Source organism: Leucopleurus acutus (assembly GCF_964270905.1).
Source record: "Leucopleurus acutus genome assembly, chromosome: 11".
In the NCBI taxonomy this organism is placed as follows: Eukaryota; Metazoa; Chordata; class Mammalia; order Artiodactyla; family Delphinidae; genus Leucopleurus; species Leucopleurus acutus.
This window is the reverse complement of record NC_139152.1, coordinates 59437046-59446953: the sequence shown is the minus strand read 5'-3', so window position 1 is coordinate 59446953 and position 9908 is coordinate 59437046. Positions and strand designations below refer to the sequence as shown.

At 38.8% G+C, this 9908-nt stretch overlaps 1 protein-coding gene across 1 annotated transcript in view; it reads right to left on the bottom strand.

The window, feature by feature from the left end:
• Nucleotides 1-378: 378 nt before the first annotated feature.
• The window catches only part of TRHDE (thyrotropin releasing hormone degrading enzyme), a gene marked incomplete at its 5' end in the record, with an annotated part of 412544 nt that continues 403014 nt past the window's right edge, over nucleotides 379-9908 (bottom strand). The window contains one exon of the mRNA XM_082849811.1: nucleotides 379-852. Coding sequence (XP_082705937.1) covers nucleotides 709-852 — 144 coding nt within the window. The 3' untranslated portion in view covers nucleotides 379-708. The remainder of the gene's footprint in view (nucleotides 853-9908) is intronic.

Below are 9908 nucleotides of genomic sequence, written 5' to 3'. Positions count from 1 at the left end.
CTGCACAAATGCAGTGTACAACATACTATATACATATGGGGCCTCCCTATGTACATATACATATGCATACACTACCTATATGCGTTTTTTAACGTATACACAGCTTTAACTCAAAGAAAATGAGTTAGCAGTACAATAATCATTGAAAGACAATCCAAGTGCTGAAATAAGTGACACCAGTCACTTAAAGGGCTATTTCACTTCTCACATTGCCCAGGACTAAGAATATAATTCCCTGTTTTAGTTTTTCTTTCATTGCATCACTGACTGTCACAGATAATCTTTGTGCTTTTGCATAATGTTAATCCCGATGTAACATATATTCACATACAACATTGGACATTTTAAATAAGCATGCTAGAACACAGGCAGGGCCATACAACCATGCACAAAATATTCTGAATATGTTTTTTCCATACTGACTGCAACGTCAACATGCACCACTATCATATTTGGTCCTGTACAGTGAGGAATGTATAGCTGAAGCAGTCATGGCTAGTTGCACTTGCAAGAGTTTCTTTAGAGAAGAACACCCAGTAGAGAAACAAAACAGAATGAATGAAACAAAAAAAAATCCCCCAAAACCAAAAATTAAAAAAAATATTTCCTCCCACACGTTAACACTGAAAATCTGGCCATTTTCCTCATTCCACACAAAGCAGGTCTTCTCACAAAATTCTGAGTCAAATTGTTTTTAAGAGACACACATTAGTGTCTCAGAGCTTTTCCTAACCATTGGAAAAGCTCATCTTGATAAAGCATTTTCCAGCGTACATTGGCTTCGACAGTTTCCACGGCTCTTGAGAAAGAGGCAGCAGCTACTCCATCATAGCTCTTCATGAAGTTCCTTAGCTGGAAATAGAAATATTAAAATAGTAAATAGACAGCATAAGGAATATGGTCAATAATACTCTAATAAGTTCCTATGGGGGCAGACGGTTACTAGACTTATCATAGTGATCATTTCATAATGTATGCAAATGTCAAACCATTATATAGCATACATGAAACTAACTTAATATTGTATTTCTACTACGTTTCAATAAAAAACATAATTTAAAAATGGTAAATACACATGTCTTCAAAACAACTCATGTCCAACACATATAAACAAGAATCTATTTGAAGGAAAGTGTCACAGTCACTACAGAAGGTATATTTAATATGTGGAGTGAGCTTAGTAATGAAATGGAATAAAACAGATTGTGTCCTCTAGGTGTAATGTAATTTCTTTTGGAACTGAAAGGAAAAAAAGAATGGACATTACAGTTTAAGTAGCTTCAAATTTAGCTTCTTGTTTCATAAATAAATATTAAAATAGACATATTTAATTTGTCTTTTCATAATAGGTTGATAGGATTGTGGTAAAGACTAGTTCTAATTACAAAGCTATCTAATGTAATAAATAGCCTTAAAATGAATATAAGGATTAAAGTTAACTTTTTGTGCTTAGAGAGAAAATTATTCATATTCTCTAAATAAATAGTATGAGTGCCTGACACTATCTTTGATAGCAAAGAAATATCAAAATTATTGGGCGGTGGAAAAAAAAGTAATGATGCTATGAAAACTGGATGATAAATGACACTGCAATCACCTGAGCAACTAGATTTAGAAAGAATGAAGGAGGAATGTCGATTCATTTAGCTAGAGAATTTGAGCTTTAATTAAAAAGTTAAAATTTTTAAATGTTTTGTCATGATTTTATGGATAGAAGATTTTCTCTAGAGAGTCCACATACACTGGGAATGCTCAAGGATTTTATTTCAAGATTAAATACTAGCAGATTTCCTCTCTGTTTGATATGTTTTAAGAAACTGTCAACCAACCAACAATTGCAATGCTAATAGACAAATGTGAAAAATCAACTTGCAACACAGAAGTGTTATACTGTGTAATTAGTGTGGGGTGTGATTCATCACATGGTGGGCACCACATGGAGAATATGCCAGGAGAGAAATGTCATCAGGCTTGACTCAGGGATAGGGAGATACGGGGGCAGAGGAGTCATTAAAATGGAGTTAATTATACCTTTCTGAATTCATCTAGAAATTGGTTCATGGGTAGCTTGGTTTGTTTATGACAGTATTACTTTGATTACATGATACTGATGTTTTTTTTCAAAGTTTATCCTCTACTTTCCTACAAAACCTGGTGCCTGCAGCATTAGCAGTGGATAACCATATCCCAGAGCTATGTTCTTTATAAGACTTCAAATTCACTATGCTTTAATAACATACAAAATATTCAACTTATTATGGAACAAAGATTTATCAGTGCTATCCTTAAAACTGATCTGACACCTGACCAGATTTACACATACAAAAGAAAGAGGATGAAGGGAAAGACTAGAATTTATTGAAACCTTCAATATTCTAGGCACTGTGCCACACACATATACCTGTGACATGTACACATAGACAAACAGGAAGTCTAATGAAAGCATTTGAATCATATTTTTAAACTTAACTGACTCATCCAGTGATTCATTTGTATTAATATATTTATGTTCAGATTCATTCAATCTATATTCCTAAAGCAACAAATAGTACATTTTGATCTATATTTTGAATTTTGCATTTTAATTTATTACAAAAATATGTACATTACAGTGTACATTTGTAATTACATCTGTGTATTACAGCGGCGTTATTTACATAATATAGGTCAATCAGGAAAACAAATTACATCTACTTCTTTTATTTTTTTATTATTTTATTTTATTTTTAACATCTTTATTGGAGTACAATTGCTTTACAATTGTATGTTAGTTTCAGCTTCACAACAAAATGAGTCAGTTATATATATACATATGTTCCCATATCTCTTCTCGCTTGCATCTCCCTCCCTCCCACCCTCCCTATCCCACCCCTCCAGGTGGTCACAAAGCACCAAGCTGATCTCCCTGTGCTATGCGGCTGCTTCCCACTAGCTATCTACCTTACTTTTGGTAGTGTATATATGTCCATGCCTCTCTCTCGCTTTGTCACCGTTTACCCTTCCCCCTCCCCATAGCCTCAAGTCCATTCTCTAGTAAGTCTGTGTCTTTATTCCTGTTTCACCCCTAGGTTTTTCATGACATTTTTTTTCTTAAATTCCATATATATGTGTTAGCATACAGTATTTGTCTCTCTTTCTGACTTACTTCACTCTGTATGACAGACTCTAGGTCTATCCACCTCATTACAAATAGCTCAATTTTGTTTCTTTTTATGGCTGAGTAATATTCCATTGTATATATGTGCCACATCTTCTTTATCCATTCTTACGATGATGGACACTTAGGTTGTTTCCATCTCTGGGGTATTGTAAATAGAGCCGCAATGAACATTTTGGTACATGACTCTTTTTGAATTATGGTTTTCTCAGGGTATATGCCCAGTAGTGGGATTGCTGGGTCATATGGTAGTTCTATTTGTAGTTTTTTAAGGAACCTCCATACTGTTCTCCACAGTGGCTGTATCAATTTACATTCCCACCAACAGTGTAAGAGGGTTCCCTTTTCTCCACACCCTCTCCAGCATTTATTGTTTGTAGATTTTTTGATGATGGCCATTCTGACTGGTGTGAGATGATATCTCATTGTAGTTTTGATTTGCATTTCTCTAATGATTAGTGATGTTGAGCATTCTTTCATGTGTTTGTTGGCACTCTGTATATCTTCTTTGGAGAAATGTCTATTTAGGTCTTCTGCCCATTTTTGGATTGGGTTGTTTGTTTTTTTGTTATTAAGCTGCATGAGCTGCTTATAAATTTTGGAGATTAATCCTTTGTCAGTTGCTTCATTTGCAAATATTTTCTCCCATTCTGAGGGTTTCTTTTGGTCTTCTTTATAGTTTCCTTTGCTGCGCAAAAGCTTTTAAGTTTCATTAGGTCCCATTTTTTTACTTTTGTTTTTATTTCCATTTCTCTAGGAGGTGGGTCAAAAAGGACCTTGCTGTGATTTATGTCATAGAGTGTCCTGCCTATGTTTTCCTCTAAGAGTTTGATAGTTTCTGGCCTTACATTTAGGTCTTTGATCCATTCTGAGCTTATTTTTGTGTATGGTGTTAGGGAGTGATCTAATCTCATACTTTTACAGGTAGCTGTCCAGTTTTCCCAGCACCACTTATTGAAGAGGCTGTCCTTTCTCCACTGTACATTCCTGCCTCCTTTGTCAAAGATAAGGTGACCATATGTGCGTGGGTTTATCTCTGGGCTTTCTATCCTGTTCCATTAATCTATCTTTCTGTTTTTGTGCCAGTACCATACTGTGTTGATTACTGTAGCCTTGTAGTATAGTCTGAAGTCAGGAAGCCTGATTCCTCCAGCTCCGTTTTTCGTTCTCAAGATTGCTTTGGCTATTTGGGGTCTTTTGTGTTTCCATACAAATTGTGAAATTTTTTGTTCTAGTTCTGTGAAAAATGCCAGTGGTAGTTTGATAGGGATTGCATTGAATCTGTAGATTGCTTTGGGTAGTAGAGTCATTTTCACAATGTTTGATTCTTCCAATCCAAGAACATGGTATATCTCTCCATCTATTTGTATCATCTTTAATTTCTCTCATCAGTGTCTTATAATTTTCTGCATACAAGTCTTTTGTCTCCTTAGGTAGGTTTATTCCTAGGTATTTTATTCTTTTTGTTGCAATGGTAAATGGGAGTGTTTTCTTGATTTCACTTTCAGATTTTTCATCCTTAGTGTATAGGAATGCCAGAGATTTCTTTGCATTAATTTTGTATCCTGCTACTTTACCAAATTCATTGATTAGCTCTAGTAGTTTTCTGGTAGCATTTTTAGGATTCTCTATGTATAGTATCATGTCATCTGCAAACAGTGACAGCTTTACTTCTTCTTTTCCGATTTGCATTCCTTTTATTTCCTTTTCTTCTCTGATTGCTGTGGCTAAAACTTCCAAAACTATGTTGAATAAGAGTGGTGAGAGTGAGCAACCTTGTCTTGTTCCTGATCTTAGTGGAAATGCTTTCAGTTTTTCACCATTGAGGACGATGTTGGCTGTGGGTTTGTCATATATGGCCTTTATTATGTTGAGGAAAGTTCCCTCTATGCCTACTTTCTGCAGGGTTTTTATCATAAATGGGTGTTGAATTTTGTCAAAAGCTTTCTCTGCATCTATTGAGAAGATCATATGGTTTTTCTCCTTCAATTTGTTAATATGGTGTATCACGTTGATTGATTTGCGTATATTGAAGAATCCTTGCATTTCTGGAATAAACCCCACTTGATCATGGTGTATGATCCGTTAAATGTGCTGTTGGATTCTGTTTGCTAGTATTTTGTTGAGGATTTTTGCATCTATTTTCATCATTGATATTGGCCTGTAGTTTTCTTTCTTTGTGACATCCTTGTCTGGTTGTGGTATCAGGGTGATGGCCTTGTAGAATGAGTTGGGGAGTGTTCCTCCCTCTGCTATATTTGGAAGAGTTTGAGAAGGATAGGTGATAGCTCTTCTCTAAATGTTTGATAGAATTCGCCTGTAAAGCCATCTGGTCCTGGGCTTTTGCTTGTTGGAAGATTTTTAATCACAGTTTCAATTTCAGTGCTTGTGATTGGTCTGTTCATATTTTCTATTTCTTCCTGATTCAGTCTTGGCAGGTTGTGCCTTTCTAAGAATGTGTCCATTTCTTCCAGGTTGTCCATTTTATTGGCATAGAGTTGCTTGTAGTAATCTCTCATGATCTTTTGTATTTCTGCAGTGTCAGTTGTTACTTCTCCTTTTTCATTTCTAATTCTATTGATTTGAGTCTTCTCCCTTTTTTTCTTGATGAGTCTGGCTAATGGTTTATCAATTTTGTTTATCCTTTCAAAGAACCAGCTTTTAGTTTTATTGATCTTTGCTATTGTTTCCTTCATTTATTTCTGATCTGATTTTTATGATTTCTTTTCTTCTGCTAACTTTGGGGTTTTTTTGTTCTTCTTTCTCTAATTGCTTTAGGTGCAAGGTTAGGTTGTTTATTCTAGATGTTTCCTGTTTCTTAAGGTAGGATTGTATTGCTATAAACTTCCCTCTTAGAACTGCTTTTGCTGCATCCCATAGATTTTGAGTCGTCATGTCTCCATTGTCATTTGTTTCTAGGTATTTTTTGATTTCCTCTTTGATTTCTTCAGTGATCACTTCGTTATTAAGTAGTGTATTGTTTAGCCTCCATGTGTTTGTATTTTTTACAGATCTTTTCCTGTAATTGATATCTAGTCTCATAGCGTTGTGGTCGGAAAAGATACTTGATACAATTTCAATTTTCTTAAATTTACCAAGGCTTGATTTGTGACCCAAGATATGATCTATCCTGGAGAATGTTCCATAAGCACTTGAGAAAAATGTGTATTCTGTTGTTTTTGGATGGAATGTCCTATAAATATCAATTAAGTCCATCTTGTTTAATGTGTCATTTAAAGCTTGTGTTTCCTTATTTATTTTCATTTTGGATGATCTGTCCATTGGTGAAAGTGGGGTGTTAAAGTCTCCTACTATGAATGTGTTACTGTTGATTTCCCCTTTTATGGCTGTCAGTATTTGCCTTATGTATTGAGGTGCTCCTATGTTGGGTACATAAATATTTACAATTGTTTTATCTTCTTGGATCGATCCCTTGATCATTATGTAGTGTCCTTCTTTGTCTCTTCTAATAGTCTTTGTTTTAAAGTCTATTTTGTCTGATGTGAGAATTGCTACTCCAGCTTTCTTTTGGTTTCCATTTGCATGAAATACCTTTTTCCATCCCCTTACTTTCAGTCTGTATGTGTCTCTAGGTCTGAAGTGGGTCTCTTGTAGACAGCAAATATATGCGTCTTGTTTTTGTATCCATTCAGCCAATCTGTGTCTTTTGGTGGGAGCATTTAGTCCATTTACATTTAAGGTAATTATCGATATGTGTGTTCCCATTACCATTTTCTTAATTGTTTTGGGTTCGTTATTGTAGGTCTTTTCCTTCTCTTGTGTTTCTTGCCTAGAGAAGTTCCTTTAGCAGTTGTTGTAGAGCTGGTTTGGTGGTGCTGAACTCTCTCAGCTTTTGCTTGTCTGTAAAGGTTTTAATTTCTCCATCAAATCTGAATGAGATCCTTGCTGGGAATAGTAATCTTGGTTGCAGGTTTTTCTCCTTCAACACTTTCAATATGTCCTGCCACTCCCTTCTGGTTTGCAGAGTTTCTGCTGAAAGATCAGCTGTTAACCTTATGGGGATCTCCTTGTGTGTTATTTGTTGTTTTTCGCTTGCTGCTTTTAATATGTTTTCTTTGTATTTAATTTTTGACAGTTTAATATGTGTCTTGGCGTATTTCTCCTTGGATTTATCCTGTATGGGACTCTCTGTGCTTCTTGGACTTGATTAACTATTTCCTTTCCCATATTAGGGAAGTTTTCAACTATAATCTCTTCAAATATTTTCTCAGTCCCTTTCTTTTTCTCTTCTTCTTCTGGAACCCCTATAATTCGAATGTTGGTGCGTTTAATGTTGTCCCAGAGGTCTCTGAGACTGTCCTCAGTTCTTTTCATTCTTTTTTCTTTATTCTGCTCTGCAGTAGTTATTTCCACTATTTTATCTTCCAGGTCACTTATCTGTTCTTCTGCCTCAGTTATTCTGCTATTGGTCCCATCTAGAGTATTTTTCATTTCATTTATTGTGTTGTTCATCATTGTTTGTTTCATCTTTAGTTCTTCTAGGTCCTTGTTAACTGATTCTTGCATTTTGTCTATTCTATTTCCAAGATTTTGGATCATCTTTACTATCATTATTCTGAATTCTTTTTCAGGTAGACTGCCTATTTCCTCTTCATTTGTTAGGTCTGGTGGGTTTTTATCTTGCTCCTTCATCTGCTGTGTGTTTTTCTGTCTTTTCATTTTGCTTATCTTACTGTGTTTGTGGTCTCCTTTTTGCAGGCTGAAGGTTCGTAGTTCCTGTTGTTTTTTGTGTCTGTCCCCAGTGGCTAAGGTTGGTTCAGTGGGTTGTGTAGGCTTCCTGGTGGAGGGGACTAGTGCCTGTGTTCTGGTGGATGAGGCTGGATCTTGTCTTTCTGGTGGGCAGGTCCACGTCTGGTGGTGTGTTTTGGGGTGTCTGTAGACTTACTATGATTTTGGGCAGCCTCTCTGCTAATGGGTGGGGTTGTGTTCCTGTCTTGCTAGTTGTTTGGCATAGGATGTCCAGCACTGTAGCATGCTGGTCGTTGAGTGAAGCTGGGTGCTGGCGTTGAGATGGAGATCTCTGGGAGATTTTCGCCGTTTGATATTATGTGCAGCTGGGAGGCCTCTTGTGGACCAGTATCCTGAAATTGGCTCTCCCACCTCAGAGGCACAGCACTAATTCCTGGCTGCAGCACCAAGAGCCTTTCATCCACACTGCTCCTTAATTTGGGATGATTCGTTGTCTATTCACGTATTCCACAGATGCAGGGTACATCAAGTTGATTGTGGAGCTTTAATCTGCTGCTTCTGAGGCTGCTGGGAGAGATTTCCCTTTCTCTTCTTTGTTCTCACAGCTCCCAGGGGCTCAGGTTTGGATTTGGCCCCGCCTGTGCGTGTAGGTTGCCGGAGGGCGTCTGTTCTTTGCTCAGACAGGACGGGGTTAAAGGAGCCGCTGATTCGGAGGCTCTGGCTCACTCAGGCCGGGGATAGGGAGGGTCACGGAGTGCGGGGCGGGCCTGTAACGGCAGAGGCCGGCACGCTGTGCGTTCTTCTGGGGGTGTTGTCCCTGGATCCTGGGACCCTGGCAGTGGCGGGCTGCACAGCCTCCCTGGAAGGGGGTGTGGATAGTGACCTGTGTTCGCACACAGGCTTTTTGGTGGTGGCAGCAGCGGCCTTAGCGTCTCATGTCTGTCTCTGGGCTCCGCACTTTTAGCCGCGGCTCGCGCCCGTCTCTGGAGCTCTCTTAAGCAGCGTTCTTAATGCCCTCTCGTTGTGCACCAGGAAACAAAGAGGGAAGAAAAAGTCTCTTGCCTCTTCGGCAGGTCCAGACTTTTCCCCGGACTCCCTCCCGGCTAGCCTCAGTGCACTAACGCCCTGCAGGCTGTGTTCATGCCGCCAACCTCAGTCCTCTCCCGGCTCTCTACGCTTTGCCCTCCGCACCCCTGTTGCTGTGCTCTCCTCCGCAGCTCCGAAGCTCCCTCACTCCGCCACCCGCAGTCTCCGCCCACGAAGGGGCTTCCTAGTGTGTGGACACTTTTCCTCCTTCACAGCTCCCTCCCGCTGGTGCAGGACCCGTCCCTATCCTTTTGTCTCTGCTTAGTTTTTTCTTTTGCCCTAATCAGGTACATGGGGGGTTCCTTGCCTTTTGGGAGGTCTGAGGTCTTCTGCCAGCGTTCAGTAGGTGTTCTGTAGGAGTTGTTCCACGCGTAGATGTATTTCTGGTGTATCTGTGGGGAGGAAGGTGATCTCCGAGTCTTACTCTTCCGCCATCTTCCCGGAAGTCTGCCACATCTACTTCTTTTAAACCATGTTCCACATTGTTACATATTTTCCTAGGCAGTCACTGAATGAATATGCCGGATAGTGATAAATGACCCTTTGGCAACTTTGACCCTGTGGAGTGTGCTCTTGGCCTTTTGACCTTTTGACGAGGTAGAAAGCCAGCCTGAACACATGAAGTAAAACTCTTAAGTCTTCCTCAAAGGCAAACTATGGGATTGACTATGAATGTGTTAAGATAGTAGGTCAGATTATCCTGCAAGAGAACTCTCAGTAGAAAATGTAACTGGGGGTTCTCTAGGGATTCTTTCCTTAAATCACTATTTAAGTGCACTAAATACTTCCGTTGTGAGCTCACGGAGCTTGGGGTGACTCACATACATCTTACGAGTAGCTTATTCATCAGAACACGAGTGGCCCACTTTCCATAGTTGTCATAAATTGATCTTACGTCTCACACTCCTCCACAACTCTTCTGGTGAACTTGTGGGCAGAGCAGCCATCTGACTGG